At 28.8% G+C, this 24,595-nt stretch overlaps 2 protein-coding genes across 2 annotated transcripts; both read left to right on the top strand.

Moving 5' to 3' along the window:
* Positions 1-3,117: 3,117 nt before the first annotated feature.
* Positions 3,118-7,687, top strand: LOC114181753 (putative boron transporter 7). Its single transcript, XM_085672228.1, has 11 exons — positions 3,118-3,324; positions 3,703-3,841; positions 3,923-4,088; positions 4,533-4,699; positions 4,887-5,060; positions 5,157-5,252; positions 5,343-5,459; positions 5,548-5,855; positions 6,671-6,929; positions 7,021-7,168; positions 7,615-7,687. The coding sequence occupies exons 1-10, from the start codon at positions 3,212-3,214 to the stop codon at positions 7,147-7,149; spliced, it is 1,668 nt and encodes a 555-aa protein (XP_085528354.1). The 5' UTR covers positions 3,118-3,211; the 3' UTR covers positions 7,150-7,168; positions 7,615-7,687.
* Positions 7,688-18,213: 10,526 nt separating this feature from the next.
* On the top strand, positions 18,214-23,379 carry LOC114181682 (alpha-dioxygenase PIOX-like). Its single transcript, XM_085672803.1, has 10 exons — positions 18,214-18,359; positions 18,518-18,781; positions 18,963-19,121; positions 19,247-19,382; positions 21,485-21,696; positions 21,802-21,947; positions 22,055-22,282; positions 22,370-22,572; positions 22,676-22,919; positions 23,024-23,379. The coding sequence occupies exons 1-10, from the start codon at positions 18,237-18,239 to the stop codon at positions 23,247-23,249; spliced, it is 1,941 nt and encodes a 646-aa protein (XP_085528929.1). The 5' UTR covers positions 18,214-18,236; the 3' UTR covers positions 23,250-23,379.
* The last annotated feature ends 1,216 nt before the right edge of the window (positions 23,380-24,595 follow it).

Raw genomic sequence — 24,595 nt, 5'->3', positions numbered from 1 at the left:
CATAACCTTTATGTAATTATGTTAAAATGATGCATGTCAATTAAAAAAAATTATGTCTCACATTTGATTATTTCTATTATTTTTTAATATTTTTATTCATTATATATTTTCCTTTAACATGAGAATGTTTAATACTCTCAATTTAATTGTTTAATAGCATAAACCTTTCATTTACTAGTAATAAAAAAATTATTTACTTACTATTATTCATTTTTGTTTCATTTGAAGAACTCTTTTGTTTCGCTAAAACAATTTTCGTTATTTCTCAACCATTGAGTATATATGTTAATATTTGAAAACATTTCTTAAATTTCTAAGGTATTTTTCATCTTATCATATCCTTAATTATACATTTGTTTTTCTTTATGTGATTTCTTTCAATAGTCTCTCAAATTGTTTTTAAGACACACATTTGTTAATTTTTTTATATTTTTATTTGCTGTTTATTTTCATCATGTAGAATACTATTTCGATATATTTTATCTAATTATTTTTTATTTTCTAACTTATTATCAATCATACTGTAATTTTTTCACTATAAATAAAGAACTTTTATTTACTGCAATAAAAATTTAATGTAATTGCCATGAATATTTTTTTATCACCATCCAACATATATTGGAGTTCAAAAGATACAGGATCTATGTCAAAAATTTATTATTATGTTTATTATTTGTTCTTTGCATCATTTTGATCAAGTGACGTATTATAACTTTTATTAGTGTATACAAAAGAGATTTATTAGAATTTAAAAAATTGAAGTAAACAAACATTTAAAATGTATTTTAATTTGAATATTCGTTTCCTTTTATATTTTTTTAAAATATTTTTAAATTTTATCAACTAGGTTTCATTAATGTTTGTAAATTTAGTAAATATTTTAGTTCTCATCAAATTTTATTTGGTATTATAATCTAAAATGTAAACAATTATAATTTATTTTAAAGTATTTGATATCGAACAAACAATCATTCTCCTAATATTGAATATTTGATAATATTATGTTTCATTTACATAATTTTTTATTGTTTTATAAAAATTAATTAAAATTAATATTGAAATATAAGAAAACGGGTACGAGTATGGGTACAAGATTATATACGTTACCTGGTGGGGATGGAGATGAGAGAAAAATTCGATACCCGTTGGATTTGGGTATGTGGATGTTGATGAATTTTTTCTACGAATATAAATATGAAAGAGCGAAACCCATCCTCACTTCGTCCCGTTGACATCCCTACCTCCCACCTTTATATATTGGAAACAACTATATATATATTTTTTCCTAAATATAATTAACATAAAATTATTTTCAAATGCATTGTTTTTTCATACCATTAATTTATAAGGAGACATCCACTCGTCTCCGATGAAGGTTATGTCATTATATATTGGTTAAAATAACTTATTGAATTATTAGTTATGTCATTAAATATAATCCCTACTTAAACTATTTTATTCGATGAGTATCTCTTAAATAAAGTTTAAATTTATAATATTATTAATTAAAATGAACCCATTAAACTATTTTTATTAATCTTAATGATTTAAAATTATTGTTATTTGTAGTACACGAGCAAGACTTAATGAGTGGATTCCATTATTTTTTATCAAACGTAAATGAGATTAAAATATAGTAATGAATTAGGTGTTTATTCATCTAAAACCATTAGAAAAGACGAAATAAAAGAGAACACGAGCGATGATGATTAAGTCAACTTTTCTGATATGTGTTAAACGTGAGACATTTAAAAAAAGAGTGTATACTTTGTATATGTATTGACAATCACAGATTGTCGTAGGTATTGGTCTCTAAGGATGTTACAAATGGATGTACACCACACAAAACACGCTTGTCTGTTTTTCCATCACGTCCTTATTTCTGCATGCATACATGAAGCCACCCTCTTTTCATTCCTTCTCAACCCTGAGACAGAGAGAAACATCCAACAATAACACTCCTCTGGATCCTCCGGAGGGAATACTTTTTCTTCCACCTGTTCCTCCCACAACGAGACCTAGGGATTCACCTAGGCTCGTAATTCAAGTCAGTATTTTTCTTTCTGTTTTTCCCTTCTGCAGATCAAATATATATATTGTGCACTTTTATTTATGAAATGAATCTCATCATGGTTGCATGATTCATAGATAACATTGTTTTTTGTAAACATATGTGATCAAAGATTCAAGTTTTGTGGAAAAGCATTGGTTGGAAGTCCATCACAATCCATTATTTAGATATCATTACCACACCAAATGTCTTGATTCACAATTTTCTGCAATATTAAGGATTGTGATGAATCCACAATCCTTACCAACCCATCATTTAAATTAAAAAGTGTTTGCAAAGAATTTAAGAGAAGATTGTGATATATGGTGTTCAATGTCAGGAATAACAATGATGTCTATCGATTTAACCTCAGTTTGATTTTATATATATATATATATATATATATATATATATATATATATATATATATATATATATGTTCTAACACTGAATTCAATTATTTAAATCATGGTTTATGTGGCTGGTGTAGGCATTAATTGAAATCTTTAACTGGGTTTTTTTATGCATCTAAGTTGTTTGATACAGATGCTCAACCAACAAAATTATGGAAGTCCTTTATTTCATAGTGCTTAAGAAAAATGAATCTCCAAACTTTCATCTATTTTCATCTCAAGATATATTATAAGTTTTGGAAGTTTGTGATTTGATGATCTAATTTTTTTTGCATCAGAAATGGTACCTTTTGGAGGAGTCATTAGTGATATCAAAGGAAGGGCTGCTTGCTACAAACATGATTGGACCAGTGCATTATTTTCTGGGATTAAGTAATTCTTGTTTATTAAGTACCCTTTAGTTTCATATTGATGAGACTTTTTTCCCCCTTTTTACTTTTCACTTTTATCTGTGCTTAATTTTGATTTGTGATTCTCTGAGTAATATGTTAGGATACTGGCTCCAACTTTCTACATATTCTTCGCTTCAGCTCTTCCTGTTATTGCTTTTGGAGAGCAACTTAACAGGGATACAGGTAAAACATTTCTTCAACAATATGTAGTTACTTTCAGTGGTCAATGCTATGCTTTTTGTTCCATAACCAAGCATCCATATCATGTTTTTATAGGTGGAAGCTTAAGTACAGTTGAAACACTGGCATCAACTGCTATTTGTGGAATTATCCAATCAATATTTGGTGGTCAGCCTATGTTGATTTTGGGAGTTGCTGAACCAACTGTTATAATGTACACTATTCTGTATCAGTTCTGCATAAAAAGTCCAGATCTTGGCGTTGGGATGTTTCTGCCTTGGGCTGGATGGTATGTATCTATCTATGATGCTTGAATATCATGCACAAATATGATACCACCATATGATTATATATTCTAAATACATGTATAAGATATACATATGTACATAAATTCATATCAATCATATCTTACTAGACATCACTATGAATAAAAGAAAAACTGTGAATCATTTGTGTATCACAAGTAATAGTATCATATTGTTATACATACTTTATGATTCATATGTTGGTATATTATGTATATACGTACATATCAGTAAAGTATTAAAAGTTATCCTTATTTATGTGAAACAAATCAAATAATCGATGCTTCGTAGTTATATGTTAGACATTTTGGTTTTACCATGTTCTTAGTTTTTGAACTACATTATGTTCACTTGTGTTTCAGGGTTTGTGTGTGGACAGCTATCATGCTGATTTTGCTTGCAACTTTCAATGCCTGCACAGTTATCACGAAGTTCACAAGACTCGCAGAGGAGTTATTTGGCATGTTAATCACTGTCCTTTTCTTCCAAGAGGCTATAAGGGTACATTGCCGACCCTTGGAAGCAAAATAGAATGTTAATTCTGCACTTCACGATCTAACCAAAAAATCATGTGATCCTCAGGGAGTCAAGGGTGAGTTCGAGACACCCATATCTGAACATGCTTCTGCAGAGGATCATCAATTCCAATGGCTGTATATAAACGGACTACTTGCAGTCATTTTTTCTTTTGGAATACTTCTCACTGCCATGGTCAGCAGAAGAGCAAGAACATGGAGATATGGAACAGGCAAGTGGCTCCAAATATCTGCATATATACTGTCAGATATCGTTGTTTGTGATATCATTAGATATTGTTAGTTACATTATTATGTGTTAGTTTTAGATGTAACAGGGATAAAATCATCTCTTTGTACTTTCCTATATATAAATGCATAACCCTACATGTTCAACCCAGGATTCATTCATACGAGGCCATGTTCAAAGTTTTAAACTTTTCATGTAAGATTTGGGGACATTTGGAAGAACTTTGCCATAAGAATTTCTATAGAAGAAAAGAAAGTGAAAAAGGGTTATTTCTGTGAAGTAACCTATCTTAAAGTAAATTTAGTGTTTGAAGTGCTTCTCTTGTTTTCTTTTCTAGAAGTGTTTGTGGAGAAACTCTTCCAAACATGCCAATGATTTATATTTTTTTTTTCACTTTTTTTTATCTTCTTTGTGGCATTCAATGCAGGGTGGATGAGAGCTATTGTTGCAGATTATGGGATTCCATTGATGGTTCTGCTTTGGACTGGACTATCCTATACTGTACCCAACAAAGTTCCATCTTCTGTTCCTAGAAGGCTGGTTTGTCCACTTCCTTGGGAACCTGCTTCTCTCTATCACTGGACAGTGATAATGGTATTATTACCCATATTATGTGCTTTTTCTTATCTTCTAGTGAAACAGAACATGTCCTTCTTTCATGCTAGAATTAGTTTTAGTCCTTACGTTTTTGAAATGGTCAACATTGTATACTATAATTAGTAATTTTATGTCAAACATGTTCTAGAAAACATATAATATGGTTGATGATGGCAAAGTGCAGGATATGGGAAAGGTACCGGTGCTTTACATCTTTGCAGCAATTATTCCAGCTATTATGGTAGCAGGTTTATACTTCTTTGATCACACTGTAGCTTCTAAGATGGCTCAACAGAAGGAATATAATCTTCAAAAACCAAGTGCTTATCACTATGATATGTTCCTTCTTGGTATAATGGTATACCATTTTCTGCAAAACCTTGCAACCTCAAACATCACTTTGTTAACTCCACTAATCAGTTCTCTGACATATCTATATCATTTTCATGTGTAGACTCTGATTTGTGGTTTACTTGGCCTTCCTCCATCAAATGGAGTCCTTCCTCAGTCCCCCATGCATACAAAGAGTTTGGCAGTTCTCAGGAGGCAGGTAAGTATCATCTTAGTTTTACATCAAGACCCTTAAGCCTAAAACACTAACTATAATATATTCTTATATAATTACTGTATCAATTTGTAGATGATCCGAAAGAAGGTGGTAAAAAGTGCCCAGGATTGCATTAGGCAACAAGGAACCGGCACTGAATTATATGGAGCGATGGAAGCTGTGTTTGTAGAAATGGATTCTGAACCAAGTGTTAAGTATTGCTGACTTGATACTACTTATATGTGCCTATTTGTTCAAATCCAACAGCAGTTTGATAGACATTTTGAATTTGGTCCAGACTAAAGACTTGAACGATTTGAAGGAGGCTGTAATGCAATCTTCTGATAGTAATGGAGAAACGCCTGCATTTGATCCTGAGAAACACATTGATGCCTACATACCAGAACGTGTTAATGAACAAAGAATGAGTAACTTCTTGCAGTCTCTCCTGGTTGGCCTATCAATTTTTGCCGTTTCTATCATCAAAATGATACCCACTTCAGTTCTGTGGGGATATTTTGCATACATGGCTATTGATAGTCTGCCAGGAAATCAATTCTGGGAAAGAATATTGCTTCTCTTCATTGCACCAAGCCGGCGCAGCAAGTAAGTATCCCTAAAGTTTCAAGAGAAATTCTGTTATCCGGGAAAATTTAAGGATTTTGGTACTGTTGTTAAGGCACTCTCTCCCTCTCTATCTCTCTTGGTGTTCTCAAACTCATTCAAACTGGTCCAGTACCAAAAACCTTAGATTTCTAAGGGTAACTAGACCACTCAACTCAAGTTTTAGTCTATAAATAATGGTTTTGAAATAGATATATTGCTTCATGGTATTCAAAGCTTTCTTTATTGCTGGGTTTCAAGTGTGAATCTAAGTTTTACATTGGATAAAAATGGTCCCTATATAAAAAATCTTCCTAGCAAGGATTCCATGTAAGCGTGTCCCGTTAAGTTGAATGGTGGTATGAAACGATACAAAAAAAGGTACTCGTGGTTAGGAATGATTCTGATGGAGTGTGTACCAATGTGAAAGGGGCTTACCCTTGAAGGAGAGATTGTTGGATTTAAAGTGTGAGTCTAAATTCCACACGGGATAAAAAGGAGAAAGTTGAGCAAGTTAGGAAAGTTAGAAGACCTATAAATCCATTGTCTTAATGTTTTGGATTAGAAGTGGTGTTAATTCCTTACTTGGGTTAGGCTGATGTACCCATCATTTCCTTGTGGTGGAAATACTCGTTTGTAGCAGAATTGATAATCTGGCCTTAGTGTACAAAATGTAGTTAGCATTTTCACAAGGGTGCATAGTGTAGTAGGTCTTTCATTTTTCCCTTGGTGTCCAATCATTGTTATTTTCATATAGTACAAGAAGCTAATAACATTTTAAATTTTGTGATTGCTCTAATGTGAGTACTTTTTGGCAGAATTTTGGAAAGTCCTCATGCCTCGTTTGTGGAATCAGTGCCATTCAAGACCATAGCCTTGTTCACAGTCTTGCAGTGTGTGTACTTTTTAGTATGTTATGGAGTGCAATTGATACCTATAGGAGGAATACTTTTCCCATTACCTTTCTTCCTTCTCATACCCATAAGAGAGTACTTGCTTCCCCGCATATTCAAGCCTGCTGATCTTCAAGAACTAGATGCTGCTGAGTATGAGGAAATTCTTGGAGTTCCAAATGAGGTATGTCTTGTGCTCAACAATGTAGTTATATGTTTGTACACAATAATTTCAAATCCAAACCTTTTAACAATCTTCAAAACTGTTTGATCAGATCAAAGATCCAAGTGAGGATGACAACAACGCAGAGATATTGGATGAGATAACAACTTACAGAGGAGAATTAAAGCATAGAACTGTAAGCCAAAGGAAAAACAGAAGCTTCAATGAAGACAAGCAATAGACAGATATGTATGCATAAGGTATTCATGATAACATGCTGATAAGAGGCAGAAAACCTGACCTTTTTTCTTCGCAAATGATGAAAATTGAGTTTAAAATATACAAGTTTGGTTTGTTCAAATTCATCTTTGTTGAGTTTTATGGGACCTATCAAGTGAAACTTCATCTTAAATGTGACTATAAATTTGTCTGATGTATACAACCATACTTATATCACCAAAACTAAAACTTAGCTTGTAATCAAATGACTCTGTAAAAATGTCATCCACATTTCTTTTCATCTGACTATTCAAATCTGATAAACAGTCTATATTTATAGTTTTCATTTCACAAGAGAGTTCTGACTGACTACATAACCCTTTACCCTTTAAGGGTTTGAATAAATATATGCAGATATAGTGTTTGTTTTATTGTTTATCTTTGAATGATGAGTTATAGTGTCTAAACATGGAATGGTGTTGGACAGGTTCAGCAGCTTGAAAAAAAATGATGAGTCTCTCTCCATTGGCATGTTGAAACGGGCTTAGTATGACTATAATCATGAATGGAATCCTCTAGATAATTGTGAAGTCAACAAAAGTTGAAGACATACAATGTATGGAAACATAATCAGAAGAAATATGAAATGCAAATTGGAAAGAAAAAATTTTGAACTTTGATTATTTGGCCTCAATATTGTTACAAGGAAACTACATATAATTAGCTTGTTTTGTTGAAGGATCATTTTTCCTTCATTAATTGGTTACAAAGTTCTGAAAATAAATAGATTCAGCACTTGTTTTCAAGTGAAAATATAGACAATGTCTTATTTATTTATATATATATATATATATATATATATATATATATATATATATATATGTATGTATGTATGTGATGTATGTGTTCACGGGGCACTTTGAGGATTTTGTAAGCATTCTTTGACCCAAGGTTGTAGATGTAGTGAGCGTTGCATGTTAATTTTGTAGCAAAGATTTTGACAAAAAAATGATTTCATATTAGTATTTGGGAAACATAGAAGGTTAGATTTTTTTTAGGTATGATCATGTATTTTGACATCTAAGCTGAACTAATATAAAAAAAAAAATTGAATTTATTAGTTTAAGTAATGGATCATCATAAAAAAGATGAATATTCACACATAGTAACTTACAATAATTTGTTTAATTATTATCATAATGTGTATATATATTTTTTTTAATTAGGATTTGTTATCTCATGTGCAATTTCAATGGATAAATTTTTTCTGAACCCAATTCGTGACTCTATTTGTAATTTGTCCTACTTTGTGCCACATTTACACTCTCTCGGTTCTTATGTAACCTATTGTATTCCATCAAGTATAGCTACCTTCACTTCTCCATTTATGTTTTTATTTTGATTAGGATTTTTAAAATTTTTTAATTTAAAAAAATAGATTTAAAAAATGGTTGAATTAGAGGTTAATTTTTTTTAAAAAAAATAGATTTAGTATTGTGTTTTTAGTTATTTTAAGTGTTATTTGGAAAAATAAAAAAATAAATGTTACTTTATTTTATTTTTAAATTTGTTGAGTTAAAAATAGATATAGTATTGTGTATTAAGTTATTTTAGGTATAATTTGGAAATATAAAAAGTAAATTTAATTTTTTTTTTGAATTTGTTAAGTAACTTTTTTTATAATAGTGATTTTGGAAAAAAACTTTATGAATTATAATAGAGGTAATAAAAGTAAAAATAATTAATATATAATGTTTGAGGTGGTGTTGTACTATTTATTTTTTTTGTTTATTGAATATTTAAAATTAAAAAAGTATGTGGAAGTACAAATTTATATATATATATATATATATATATATATATATATATGTATATTTTACTTTGATTTATTTATAAGAATTTTATTGGTCAAGTGTTTATTTTTTTACACAAATAAATAATGTAAAATTCATCTGTATATGGTGAAATAAAATAGTAGCTATTAACTTCAAAATATAAAGTTAGAATTTTTTTTTAAAATATCCTAATAAATAATCGACCAAAAATTTGGTTGAAATTAATTAGTTTTATTTTAACTTGAAATTTTGTTTTTGTAATATATGTGTTTTTTAGTTGAAATTTATAAAGTATAATTGAACATAAAATATATTTATTTAATGAAAGACATTACAAGTACCATAATTGACATAATTATAAATAAAATTGACATAATTGGACTTTCACCGTGGAACTTGACACCATCTTCACATTGCATCATTTGACCATTGAAAAACAAGGCTCCAAGGAAGGAATTTGAATAGTTCTTTTGGGTGTTGATGCCAAAGTGTTCCATGTCAGACATTTGGATGTGTTGATCTTTTGATAGTGGTTTTTTTATGCAATACCAGAGTACACTAACTTGGTTTTGAAGTTTTTGTATTTATAGGGGAAGTAGTTGTGGGTCTTGGTATGGATTCAAATTAGGTGTATAGGACCCAGTATCCCAATAAAGCTGATACATCTTTTCATAGTGGCAGAGTGCATCTTAGCCCATTAATATGTAATGTGAATCAGGGCATGCATTGTAAGACTACTTACCTTTTACAATTCAAGCTAGTAAAAAACTTGGCACGGTATCCCAATGAAGTTGATACGTCTTGTCATAGTTTCAGCATGCATGTGATACCATTAATGGTTACACTGTGTATGACCATGTGTTCACGTATTTGTCAGCTTTTGAAGTGGTCAAATTATGTATTTTTATTGGCACACTATCCCAATATCATTGACAAGTCTTAACGGTTATTCCACAATTCCACAAATTATGTATTTTTTATCACTATTCCACAATTACATGTTTTAACGGTTATTTTTCCTCTTAATATTAAGAATATTTTTAATAGTTTTATAATAATTTTTTTAAGTATATATTATAAATGATACGCTAATTATAGATAAATATTTGATTGATTACTATTCGGTATATTCCATTTACTATAGAAGTTCCCAGAGAATTCATTAGAGGAATATTTCCAACAAAAATAGTTTGTTTTTGTATATCTTTACTACTTTTCCAAATTAATCCCGCGGATATATATAATTCAGCAGAATATGTAAGTGATTCATATACAACATCTTTTTCGCTTTTTCGTTTATCAAGGGTTCTAATAATTGATATGTTTCGACAAATAATTGAAATTCAATTTCTTGATCTGTATCCTCAATTTTTGGAAACTTAAAAAGCCCTTCTGTTAAGCCCCGATCAATGAACCTACAAAACCCTTCAAATTGTATCTAATTCAATCCAGGTAATGTAGACATTTCTTCATTTTCACTCCCAAGCATTTTCAATTTCCCCGTGAATTTTATCGAAAAATATTCCACGATTTGCTGTCATGCTTCATCAAATCACATGAATCCATTTAGCAATACTGGAATTTCTATTCTTTATACTGAATTACATGAAATCTTACCTAATCCCGTGTATCAAATATTTCTTAGTGTATGAAATACCTATTATGAAAAGAGAAAGAAATATTAGAATTTGATACTCAACTTCGAAGGAATTTGCAACAAAACAAACAGATAGAATCGAAATTCTAATCTAAAAAAGGATTGGAAATTTCTACAGGCATTTCAATATTTTTTTTAGGAATATAAAAAAATGCATTTCATTTCTATCATTATTATGATATTACATATTCAAATTCAATTGGATACAAAAATAAATCCATTCGAAATTGTCAAGAAAAGATATATTTTGAAGTGAAGTATTTTGGAGAGAATTGGGGAGAATATGATTAGAGTATGTTATGTGTAATGTAATAAGGCTTGTATTTTTGAAACATGCATATATTTAACTGCAACTATAGATCTGTCTCTAACTTTATTGCAGTCATATTTGTTCAGGATAACAAACACATAACATGTTGTGTGAATTTTTACAAATTTTCTATTGAAAATTGTAAAAAAAGGATAAGCACGATAATTTCTTGAAAATACCGTATAGTATTGGTATTCTATATCTATATAGATATGGATAAGATACTCGATTAGATAATATCTGTGTAACAGATCAAATTGATATTCTAGGATTTACATATATTGAAAGTTGCTGTTATAATTAGAATGAACAAAGTAAAAAAAAAAAGCAATATTGATTGGTTATGTATCAATTTTTATTTTTTGATCTCATTAAGAAAAAAACAAATTTCTATTCAAATATTCAAGAATAATTCATAAAAGAATAGTTAACAGTTGCGATTTGTCTCAAGATTGTTTTTCAATTTTTCAATAGAAAGAAAAGGGGGGAGTATTCTCAAAAACTTCATATCTATATTTTTATTGGCGGCATGACCGAGTGGTAAGGCGGGGGACTGCAAATCTTTTTTCCCCAGTTCAAATCCGGGTGTCTCCTGATCGATAAGAAACTGTAAATGAAAGATTATATTACGTTTTTTTAGAAAACTTTTTTTCCAACAGAAGCAAGCGAGGGAAAAGGAGTCTTGAGAATTGCGTTTGATTCGAAATTATAAGCATCAGTAGCTTAAAAAATGTTGTAAATATTTTTGTCTCGAATTCAAGGAAAGATTCTAGTAGTGAAAAGGAATCCATAAATTTAGAAATGATAGTTCGTTCACTAGACAACTATTGTAGTGCCTGTCTCTTGGCTGGGTCTTTTATTAGATTGGATTAAGAATAAGTCGGATAGGAAAGTCCATTTTTAGGTAGAGAAAAGGCAGAAGAAAAACCTTCTATACAGACTAATTTAAAATTTATGAGTGCTTCCACATTTTATCAATATTATTTAGATCAATTCTATTTAATAACTTTAATTTAGCTAATTAGCTTTCGTAATATTCAAAAAAAGTATTCTTTAGATTTTCATATTCTATATTCTAATAAAATTAAAAAGTTTTGATTCTAAAATCGAATAGAAAAGAAAAAAAGTTTTTTTAATTAATTTAGAGAACGAATTGGGAGACATTTAAGGGACTATTTCAAATAGAAAGAAGAGTATAAGTATGCAAATGAATCTGTCTTGATTCTTTTTTTATGAAATCCTTAAGGAAATGATAAAAGAGAAATCTTAATATTCCCACCTGGTAGTAACATTCATTGACTTATAACTTCCTATAATTTTTTTTATGTTTAATGTTTTATGATTTTACTAAAAATAATCAAAAAAAAATTTTTAGATGTTCTCATAACTAATAAATAGAATTAATTCTTGTTTTTCGTGAATGATGTTAGCCCAGAGTCCTTTTTTTGACTCTGTAATAGCAATTCCACTATTATAGTATTTTTAGCGAATAATACAAAGAAAAAGAATAGAATAAAAAATTTGAAACAATAATGAAATGGTTCCTTCATATTTATAGAGATAGGAGACAAAATTTACATGGATATAGTAAGTATTGCTTGGGCTGCTTTAATGGTAGTTTTTTCATTTTCCCTTTCCCTCGTAGTATGGGGAAGAAGTGGGCTATAGGGATACTAAAAGTTGAGTTAAGGGATCCAAGTAACCTTGTTTATTTCTACCTGAATTTTTGAATTTCGAAACTATTGAATGAAAATATTTCATTTAAACTAATACTAATTAATTGAGTTCAAATAGAAAATCTATCTTGATTCTATTATATTTTAGTAGTGTAATGTATTCTATGTATCTTATAGGAATTGAAAATACTCTTTCAATCAAACAAATATTTTCATTATTCCCATATTCCTATTTTGAGAAAAACAAGGGAATCAAAAAGAAGAAGAAATGGATTCCTATTCCAATCAAATTTTTCTTAAAATTTCTATTTCGATGAACTGACGCTTAACCTGGTTATATATATATATATATATATATATATATATATATATATATATATATATATATATATGGAAAATGGCGGACCGTGTAATAACCATTCCTGTTTTTTTATCCCTTTTTTTTCCTAAGATACCGAAATTGTTTGTAAAAAGAATCTGAAAAAAAAAAATTGGACGCAATTCTCAGATAGTAGAAATCAAATTGATTTCTACTATCTGAAAATTACGTCCAACACTGCTTCTATGTTTTGATTTTTTTTATGCCTCTGTTTTGGTTCTACCGGTTTCTGTTTTTAATTTGTACTTTCCAAAATTGGATGCGATAGAGGTTTTAATGTGTTGACTGTCGTTTGTATGAAGAATGATTGAATTGTTTTGCATAGAAGTTGTGTAAATGGATGCAGAGGGAGATTGATGATGGATTAATGTGTTACTGAGAAGATCCTCACGTAAATTAAAGAAACCTTTTTTAAAGATTTTATTATTGTTAATTTTTTTAGATAATTTATTTTTATTCTTTTTAATTAACACTTATTTTTTGTTATTTTTAAAAATATTTTTATTCATCCGGACGAAATTGAGTGTTGACATCACCTTATGGTAAAAATTTCTCAAGACTAAGTACATTCCTACTTTCTAAGATTCCAACAACCTAAGTGCGTGATGGGTATATGAAAAGGTTACATTTACATTTTTATGTTTCAACCATGCACATGCTTTCATTTGGGCCATACTCAAGATTTCATCTGGATCTGGTAATAATGAATAAATGACTTATGCTCTCTTCATGCTTACCACACATAGCACAATTATCGTTGTTTAGGATGACCCCCTCTATGTCTTAAATTAACCTTTGTGAGTATTCCATTTAAAATAACCCACCACATAAAAAAACTTCGTAGAAGGGATAATATTTACTCTCTAAAGGTAATTGAAGTTGATATGCAACATTTGCTTCTTGTAGCTTTTGATATGCTGATATAATAGTATAAACCTTATCTTCACCATCATTCCACATCCAACAATCATTTATTACCCTAGCAAGAATTATCTTATGAATGTCTTTTAAGAACATTTGAATTTGAGGTCTCTCCCATTCAAACTATTCTCTTCTCCAAGCCAAATTTCATTCCATTTGTCGATGTCTCATTTCCCACATTCACTTATTGTTTGTTCTTTCTTATTAGAGTTGACATATGTTAGGAATCCAAGTGTGATTCTAAGTCTCACATTGGCTAGAAATGAGAAAGTGAAGCACTATATAAGAATAAAGACCCATAAACCTATTGTCTTAAGGTTTTGGGTTGAGAGTGGTGTCAGTACCTTATGTGGTTATGCTCAGGTCTTATTGGTGTTGTATCTCCCTAGTTAAACCCCCTCCTTATAAACCCTAACAGCATATAACCTAGGATAAAATTCTTTAAGTGATTTATCACCTGCCCATGTGTCTTCCAAAAATAAAATCCTAGTTCTAGATCCCACTTTCCAATACACACTCTTTTCAAATAATGTTTGTCCTCACTAGAATCACAAATTTTTTTTAAATCTTTCCACAATTTAGATTCTCTTTGATCATTCTTTTTACATATCCTTCAGACTTTTTCAAGACCCATACTTAGATCAATTATCAATTCTATTGAAACATTGTTAACTGAATATTTCTTTCCGACATAATATATTTCATATATAAAATGATATTAATCGCATATTAAAAATACTAATATTTATTGTTTATTTGGCGCAAGTATATTTCTTGGAAATAATTATATTAAAAACACTACTGATTATTAAAATTTGTACACACTTTCAAAGAAAATTCAAATTACATTCTAATCTCACAAATTACCCTTTTAGAAGAAATATATGTATCGTTTTATTTGATCGTTAGCGTCATTTGTTTATCGAGATCAATCACTTTTAATTAGTTCAACTTGCATTAAAATAAATTGAGTCTCTAATCTAAACTAAATCAATCCCATTATGGCTAGATTATATTATGACCGAGTCTTCAGTTTATTATTAATAATGCCATAATCAAAGTTTAAAAAATAAAATAAGAATTTAACTATGAGATGTGCACATGTGTGTGACTTGAAGAATGAATATTTTATTTTGACTTCGAAGAATGAATTTTTCTTTTTCAATTCCACGTTGAATAATCTTAATATTTTTTATTTGAATTCATCAAAGTTATCGAATAACTAGTTTGGTGACCACTTTGCCCTTTTGTAATGCTAGTGTGTGATTTCCATAGATGTTGTGAGTTGACTGTTCATGCATGTGTTCCTAGCCTTCGATCTTGACTTCAACATCTTTTGTTTTTGTTTCTGCTATAAAAGTTTGCTTTTTTTTTATCACTATTCCACAATTACATGTTTTAACGGTTACTTTTTCTCTTAATATTAAGAATATTTTTAATATTTTTATAATAATTTTTTCAAGCATATATTATAAATGATACGTTAATTATAAATAAATATTAATATATTAATATAAAGATAATTTTATAAAATTGAATTAGAATTAAAAATCACTTTTTAACAAGTAAAAAATAATATGTTACTTGAGGTGAAATTTATCATTAATCTTTTTTACACTTTTGTTTATAATTAAAAAAAAATTGCTTACACATAAACAGTTTTTTCAAGTATAAATATATAAGTTCTTAAATTATATGGAGCAAGAAACATAGAAATGGTTAAACCAGGGATCTTACCTACCGGTACCTGTTAATAATTAATATACATTGAATTCTAAAAAAAATACATAAATAAATATAATAATAAATAAAATCTGACCTAATAATTATTCATGCAATTTTATTTTATTTAAAAAATAAAATTTTTAAAAAATATTATATAAGTATGTTTAATATTTTATTTAATACGTATAAAAATTAAAAACCAATTAAATAATAAAATAATTATATTTTAACGTCGCAAAAAAATAAATATAATTAAGTATAAGAAAGTTTAAATTAAAAAAAACCAACAAAAAATAATATTAAACATGTAAAAGTTTAAAAAAATTTAAATTAAGAAAAAAATCGATAAAAAAAAAGTGTTAAATATCAAAAATTTAAAAAAAAAATTAAAATATCAATTTGAGATTTTATTAATTTTTTTTTATTTTTTAGTATAAATCTTAAAAGTTTTAAAGTCTTTATTTTGTATTTATAATTTAAAAAATAGTTTTGTTTTTATAAAATTTGTTATATATATTTATAATATTTTAATTACTATACCAATTATTTCAAATTTTAATATAAAATTCATGATACCAGAACACATTAAATGTTCGTTAATAAGTAACTTAGATACTGATCAGCATGGTCCTAACAAACATCACTAATAGTATGTTTTTTTATTAATGTTTATACGGAATTCAATGCATCACAACAGATGGAGTGATAAAAAATTGATAAAGTTCATTATATTTATAATACAATTATGATCAATGATTAAACAATTCCCCGCTAATATTTATCTTGTGTTTTTTACTTTGTGTCAGGTATCTTTTTCATTTAAAATTAAATTATAAACATAACATTATTAGCCAACGTTGCCAATCAAATAATGGATAAAATACTGCAACCCACTCCTTATTATTATCCTCGTAGTTTTAAAAACAATTATAAATTACTTAATGTGTTACTTTTCATTCACGTTTATGTTATGATCTATAACTATATTATATGTTACTTTTCATTTGTTTTAGTTTTTATATAAAAAAAATACATTTCATTCATCGGTTTATCACGTTTATGTTATGATCTGTATCTTCTTTATATATATATATATATCTATAACTATATATAAAGGGGATTCCCTCTTTTGTGTCCACATTTCATAATTCCAACTTTACCCTTTATAATTTAATTATTTATTAAATTTTTAAAATTTAACGGTTACTTTTACAAGTTTTTATAAAATTATTTACTTATCTCCTTTTTCTTTTTTTCTCTTACTATTCATCAACAGTTATTTTTCTCTTATTTTCTCCGTACATTTTATTTTATTTTTTATAAATATACTTTTATTTTGTTATTTTGTTTATTAAATTAATAACATTACAATATCATCAATTATTAATATAATTCAAAAAATGCGTACACACAGGCGCGATAGCGCCTGTGTTTACACTAGTATATATATATATATATATATATATATATATATATATATATATATATATATATATATATAAAGAAGATAGTTATTTTTGTGTCCTCTCTTTTATTTTTTTAATTTTATCTTTTAATAATTTTATTTTTAAATTTAAATAATTATTGATAATAAAAAGTATTTTTTTAGTTTTATCATAATAACTACTTTTTTAAATATAAAGAAGATAGTTTTTTGTGTGTCCTCTTTTATTTTTTTCAATTTTATCTTTTAATATTTCTTTTATAAATTTAAATAATTATTTATAAAAAATTATTTTTTAGTTTTATTATAATAACTACTTTTTTTAAAATTTAAATAATAATTTATAATTAAAAAAATTCTTTACATATAGTTAAAATAATACTTACACTTTATGTTAAAAAAATTCTTTACATATAGTTAAAAAAATTTAAATAATACTTATAGTTAAAATTTATTTTATCTATAGATATATCTATAACTATATACACTTTATGTTTCTTTCAATTTTACTCATTTAATTACTATTTTTAAAATATAAAAAATTTATAGATATTTAAAAAAAAATTATACACACCTGCCTGCGCGGGTAAGGATTAAAGCGAAAATGATTTGTCAAATAAATATAAAGACGAAAATGTTAGAATTTTATTGAGCCATTAAAATGAGAAGTAAACTGAAAACCAAATCTAGTCTCTTGGAAGTTTTCAAAAGCAAGAGATAAAGACTATTAAAACCGTTCATTGAATACAATAATGTTGTAGTAAAATCTGGGTTCATATTCAATACAAACTCTGGGTACATAGTTTTGTATAATAATTAATATATATATATATAAATACAAATACTTTGTTCATAAAAAAAATGATGATGTTCGTTTTACTATAAAAGAGAGAAAAAAGAATATTAAAACCTGATGACAAAGAAGATTAGAGGAAATGAGAACGAAATGTAAGTAATCAAAGGTCGTTTTCTAACATTTTCCTCAGAAAAAGACAAGCAAATAGTTGTTTTTCGATGATTACCACGTTAGGGTTTTGAACATGTGGTGAGTTCAGCCTCAGCAACGGAAGCCAAACTTTAAGAGCCTATAAATACAAGGCAACCTTAGAAAACTATACACATTCATTAATTCTATCTTTGCTTTGTACATCATCTAGGAAACATGAAGTTTGGGATAACGGATCTCATCAGAAACGTTTTTTCAAATGTTCTTCACCTCTTCATCCACGATGACTTCCATGAAGCAGTGGCCAAAATGACCATAATAGATGCTTTTCTCTTCTTTGTATATACCCAATTCCCTCTACATCTTATCATCATTACATGAATATTTGTTACTTTAGTGTTATGACATCATCTATATTCATTACCTAGTAGGTTTTCACAGCATAATTATCAGGGTTTTGAGTAGTGATAATCATGAAATGGGTATGTTTTCTGCAGATTGTTCATTCCATTGACAAGCTGGGGATATGGCCACGCTTACCTGTTTTCTTAGGGCTATTTTATCTTGCTACTAGACGTCACCTTCACCAAGAATACAACCTCTTCAACGTTGGAACAACACCAACTGGGGTTAGGTTTAACCCTTCAGATTATCCATACAGAACAGATGATGGAAAATATAATGATCCTTTCAATGCAAATGCTGGCAGTGACGGCACTTTCTTTGGCAGAAACATGCTCCCTGTTGCTCAGAAGGAAAAGGTCCACAATCATATATATATAAAGCTAGTTATAGAACTTCATAAAATATAAGTTTTGTTTTTACTACTAGATGAACTTATAATTTCAGTTTATGAGTATTATATAATAGTTTGTTGACTTGTTCTTGTATGATTTTGTTCCAGTGATGATGGTGAATTTTGAAAGTTTTTTATATGTGCAGCTATCGAAGCTATCGAAGCCTGATCCAATGGTGGTAGCAACAAAACTACTAGCCAGGAAGAAATACAAGGACACGGGGAAGCAATTCAATGTGATTGCAGCTTCTTGGATTCAGTTTATGATTCACGATTGGGTCGATCATCTTGAGGATACCGAACAGGTCCTAAATCTATGACAGTTTCTAAAACTTATTTCAATATTATTACTTTTAAATGTCATATATAAAACAATTTATATATATATAAATATTTCATTTATTTATGAGATTTTGATACATATATGCAGATTGAACTCACTGCACCAAAAGAATTTGCAAGCCAATGCCCTCTAAATTCTTTCAAATTCTTCAAAACTAAGGAAAGTCCCACTGGATTCTTTGAGATCCAATCCGGATCATCAAACATTCGAACACCTTGGTGGTAAGATTTCTACTTTACATGAGCCAAAAGTTAAAAGTTAATTTTATCAAAGAAAAAAAGAAGAAGATAACTTAGATGAAAAGAGGAGAAGAAGTTAAATTTAAAAAATGCAACTTGTGTAATGGTTGGATTTTGGGTGCAGACGTACATGCATGCATGCACAATGTTCAATGTGTCGGGGAACGTATCCGTAATAAAATAAATAATAAATATTAATATCAGTTCGGAGGCCTCAAAGGGCGGCGAAAGTTGTCATTTTTTTTAATTTTTTTTCAAAAAAATTAAAAAACTGTCACGTGTCAGTTTATCATCGTGCCACGTGGCAGCTTACAAGCATGACACGTGGCAGTGTAATAGTTATTTTCAATTTAGTACCCCAATTTAAATTTTTGGTTCAATTTAGTACCCAAATTTTTTAAAATGATCCAATTTCGTCCTTTCCTATTTGAGACCAAATTAGTAAATAAGCTTAATTATAATTTATATAAACATGTTAAAATAATTGTTTTGAATTTATATCTCAAATCACTACACCTAAATATTCAAATTATTTTATTTTTTACAAGTGTAAAAAATTTTATGTATAAAAAATTACAAAGGTTAAAATGAAAAAAATAAAATAATTTAAGTATTTAGGTGAAATGATTTGATGTATATATATTATAAAAAGTTATTGTAACATGTATATATAGGTTGTAATTAAGCTTATTTACTAATTTGGTCTCAAATGGAAGATGACGAAATTGAATGATTTTAAAAAATTGGGGTACTAAATTGAACAAAAAATTTAAATTGGGGTACTAAATTGAAAACAACTATTACACTGCCACGTGTCATGCTTGTAAGCTGCCACGTGGCACGATGATAAACTGACACGTGGCAGTTTTTTTTAATTTTTTGAAAAAAATTAATTTTTTGAAAAAAATTAAAAAAAATAAAAATTTCATGGCTTAACACGTGTCCTGTACGGACACGGTGTTAACTCCAACTTAACGGAGAGGACCAAATTGAACCTCTTTAGAAAATTGGGGTACCAAATTGAATATTCCTAAAGTTCGGGTACCACATTGAACTTTCCAAAAAAGTTTGGGTACCAAATGTGTATTTATACCTATAAATTACTATAAACTTTCTTTGCTTATTATCTTTGTCACGTATTCAATTAATTAAATTAATTTTAAATATTAAATTAATGAAATAAAACTCCAACAAACATATATCATTAAAACATTAATGAGATTACAACTGTACCTACCAATATATTTCTGAATGTTATTCATCATGAAATTTATTGTCAAATAAGAAAATTTTATTTTTGCAGAGTCACTAGTACTAGAAACTATATTTTACACGGGTTATTTTTACCCATTACATCGGTTAAATTGTCGATGTGGATACCAACAATGTAGAAAATGTATGACATATTACATCAATTAATAACCAATGTGAAAACACTAAAACACTAAAAAAATAAAATAAAGAGTAATAGTTATATTCTAAAAGAACTTATTTTTTTAATTAGCAAAATATTTGTTAAATATTTGTTATTCTTTATATGTATTTAAATAGTTTAATCATAATATGTTAACTAATGTCACTTCTTCAACGCATCAGTTTTCTTGCTTCAATTATCTATCACAACATGCATTCATGAGTTTTCATGATATATAATTTCATGTATAATCTTTCTTTCTTTTAGTTGGAACGGTTATATTAATAATTATATTGATAATTTATTTTCATTAATTTTGTCTTGATAATTGATTTTTAATGATATAGACAAATAATACAATGATATTTCGTTTTATAATTACTATTTTGGTAAGAACAATAATTGTAGTGAAGTGATATATAAACCAATAGAAATAGAAAAGAAAGAAAGAGATATAAGCTAATTTTTGGGGAACAATCTTTCTTTTACTTTTTCTTTCTTCTTCCCCCAGAAATTTGTCACGAGCACTACACGTGGGCACCATCACTCATAATGAGAGACCATACATGACTTCTCATCATTACACTCTAAGGCCCTTTCAATTTTCTCTTCTTATAACGTACAGATCCACTCCATTTTCACTCTTCGTACACTCCACCATCAAGGTTCGTCTCCGCAGTGCTGTGTATGGAAGCAATGGAGAAGTTTTAGCGAAAGTGAGGACTTCCCAAGATGGAAAGATAAAGATATCAAGTGATGGAAACCTTCTGCATAACGAAAATGGAACAGCAATTGCAGGTGACATCCGCAACAGTTGGGCTGGTGTTTCAACTCTGCAATCCCTTTTCATTCAAGAACACAACGCAGTTTGTGATTCTCTCAAGGTATAATGATCATAAATTTCATCATGGAAAAAAAACATTAACCAATCTTATTAATGAAGAGAAAACACTAACTAAATATACCTGTTTTTCATTGCAATCTTTCAGAAAAATTACCCTGATATGAATGACGAAGAACTTTATCGCCATGCGAGATTGGTGACTTCAGCTGTGATTGCAAAGGTTCACACCATTGATTGGACTGTGGAGCTTCTTAAAACTGATACTCTACTTGCAGGGATGCGTGGCAATTGGTAAGCCTCTCAGCACCACACAATTTTCTCACTGTTTTTTTTAATTTGTATTGAAAATGTAAAAGAATTTATTTGTATTGTTTTTGAAATTATTGTTTATATTTCAGGTATGGGCTATTGGGGAAGAAGTTTAAGGAAACATTTGGACATGTTGGTGGATCCATCTTGGGAGGATTAGTTGGTTTGAAGAAGCCAGAAAATCATGGTGTCCCATACTCTTTAACCGAAGAATTTGTGAGTGTCTATAGAATGCACCCACTCCTACCTGATAAGCTGCAACTGAGAGACATATCTGCAACTCCTGGCCCAAACAAATCTCTACCAGTAATCGAAGAGTATGACTATAAAATCTTATCATAGTCAATGACTACTGAACTGTTATAAATGCTTAATGACAAAAGTTTTTCCATTTGGTATTGTAGAATCCCTATGAAAGACTTGATTGGACTAACAGGAGAGAAGAAATTAAAAGAAATAGGAGTTGAAAGACAACTTGTGTCTATGGGTCACCAAGCTTGTGGGGCGTTAGAGCTTTGGAATTATCCACAGTTCCTAAGAGACCTTGTACCACAGAACGTGGATGGCACAGAAAGGCCTGAACATGTGGACCTAGCTGCTCTTGAAAGTAAGATATATCTAAAAGTTTGTGTATAGTTTTAATCTTAACGTTGACCACCGATTTACTGACAGATTGATAATATTAATTTAACCCTAAAATTATGATGCAGTTTACAGGGATAGGGAAAGGAATGTGCCTAGATACAACCAGTTTAGGAGGGCATTACTATTGATACCTATCACAAAGTGGAAAGATCTAACTGATGAGAAAGAAGCAATTGAAGTATTGAAAGAGGTATATGGAGATGATGTTGAAGAACTTGATCTACTTGTTGGTCTCATGGCAGAGAAGAAAATCAAGGGTTTTGCAATCAGTGAGACAGCTTTTATAATATTCCTCCTTATGGCAAGCAGGTAAAAAGAATAAAATTCAAAATACCAATATGTTTGTTAGAAAATGTTTCTTCAATGAAAATTAATTATAACAACAATGAGTTTTACTTTTTTGTCCATTGCAGGAGGCTAGAAGCTGATAGGTTCTTCACGAGCAACTATAATGAAGAAACATACACTAAAAAGGGACTTGAATGGGTGAATACAACTGAGAGTTTGAAAGATGTGATTGATCGTCACTATCCTGAAATGACACACAAGTGGTTGAACTCTTCTAGTGCTTTCTCAGTTTGGGATTCACGTCCGAACCCACCCAATCATGTTCCTCTTTACCTTCGTTTTCCTCGTTAAATGCAATTTCGATATTTATGTGTTTGAGTTTGTTAGTGAGTACTCTAGTTTGTTTGAATCTTGAAGTCTTCAAGAACAGAATAAAAGTGTACCCAATTATGTCTTTTTAAAGTGTGTTTATTAATTTCACTTGTTGATGTTCTAGTCTATTTAAAACTTCTTGAAATTTGATCAAGTAATATTCTTGTCTTAGTTAACTAGGTTTCCTATATTTTAAAGGGGATTATTTTTACTAATTTATAATTTTATTACACATACAAAGAAGACACATAAAAATATTATTACTTTCTTTTATTAACTCAAATGTATACATTCATTCGTTATTAATTATATATAGTCATTAAGCTTTTATAAACAACCTCTATCTAATGAACTATTTTAAATAAAAAATATTAATGTAAAAAGAAAATACGCACTTACTTTAAAAAGTGTTACAAGAAGTTATAAATAAAAGTTATAATCTAAAAATAAACGTTATTAAATCAGTTTATGGAGAGGTAAACAATTTACATTTATTTTCAATGGAATAAAACAATCTAAAGTTATTATATTCGATCATAAAATCCTCGAGAAACCATATTTTATAAACCAACCCCTTTGTAGACATCCACCAGAAAAATGAGAAGTGTTATTCTAATTGATTATGTGGTATTTTTTCATGAACACGACGAAAATAATGGAATGAAGGAAGATGACCCAATAAACTTCCATCAAGCTAAACAAGATTCAAACTCAAAAAAGTTGATTGAAGAAATGAATATGTTCATATAAGACAACAAGGTTTGAGAACTTGTCATAATGTGTCAAACTCATTGTTTGCAAATGGACGTTTAAGACCAAGTGAGATTACAAAGGTAACGTAGAAAGGTATAAGGTTCGTTTATGGCTAGGGGATATACCAAAAAAGAAGATATTGGCTTAAAGAGATTTTGTCTTCAATTTCACCGAAAGACTCTTTTAGAACAATCGCAACTCTTGTTGTTTATTATGATTTAGAGCTCCATTAAATGGATATCAAGATAGAGTTTCTCAATGGCCACATTGATGAAAAAAAATCTATCTGGTGCAACTAGAAAACCTTGTATCAAAGTAGTGAAAAACATGATTTTATGACAGCTTATTATTATGACGGTTCTAATCCACCACTAATATATTATTTTAGGCTTTTTACGTCTATGGTAGGTCACACGTAACATCGGGAGACGTAAATGTACGTGTGTTGCGTTTATGATAGACGTAAATTTACGTCTGTTACAAAAGTAACAAACATAATTTTTTTTTTTTTTCAAATCTACATCAAATTTGTTCGTCTTCTCCTCCTTCGCTTCTTCCTTTTTCTCCTTCTC

This window comes from Vigna unguiculata, chromosome 4, assembly GCF_037176805.1.
Source record: "Vigna unguiculata cultivar grain cowpea cultivar isolate G323 ecotype 2 chromosome 4, ASM3717680v1, whole genome shotgun sequence".
Taxonomy (NCBI): Eukaryota; Viridiplantae; Streptophyta; class Magnoliopsida; order Fabales; family Fabaceae; genus Vigna; species Vigna unguiculata.
Note: the sequence above shows the minus strand (reverse complement) of the source record. Positions and strands in the feature narration are given on the sequence as shown.

Bases quoted from the DNA above. Each gene is read 5' to 3' on its own strand.
- LOC114181753 (XM_085672228.1), top strand. From the start codon at position 3,212: ATGTTGATTTTGGGAGTTGCTGAACCAACTGTTATAATGTACACTATT. The intron at 3,325-3,702 runs GTATGTATCTAT...CTTGTGTTTCAG, and splicing joins TTTCTGCCTTGGGCTGGATG to GGTTTGTGTGTGGACAGCTA. The intron at 4,089-4,532 runs GCAAGTGGCTCC...CATTCAATGCAG, and splicing joins AACATGGAGATATGGAACAG to GGTGGATGAGAGCTATTGTT.
- LOC114181682 (XM_085672803.1), top strand. From the start codon at position 18,237: ATGAAGTTTGGGATAACGGATCTCATCAGAAACGTTTTTTCAAATGTT. The intron at 19,383-21,484 runs AAGATTTCTACT...TCAAGGTTCGTC, and splicing joins CATTCGAACACCTTGGTGGT to TCCGCAGTGCTGTGTATGGA. The intron at 21,697-21,801 runs GTATAATGATCA...GCAATCTTTCAG, and splicing joins CAGTTTGTGATTCTCTCAAG to AAAAATTACCCTGATATGAA.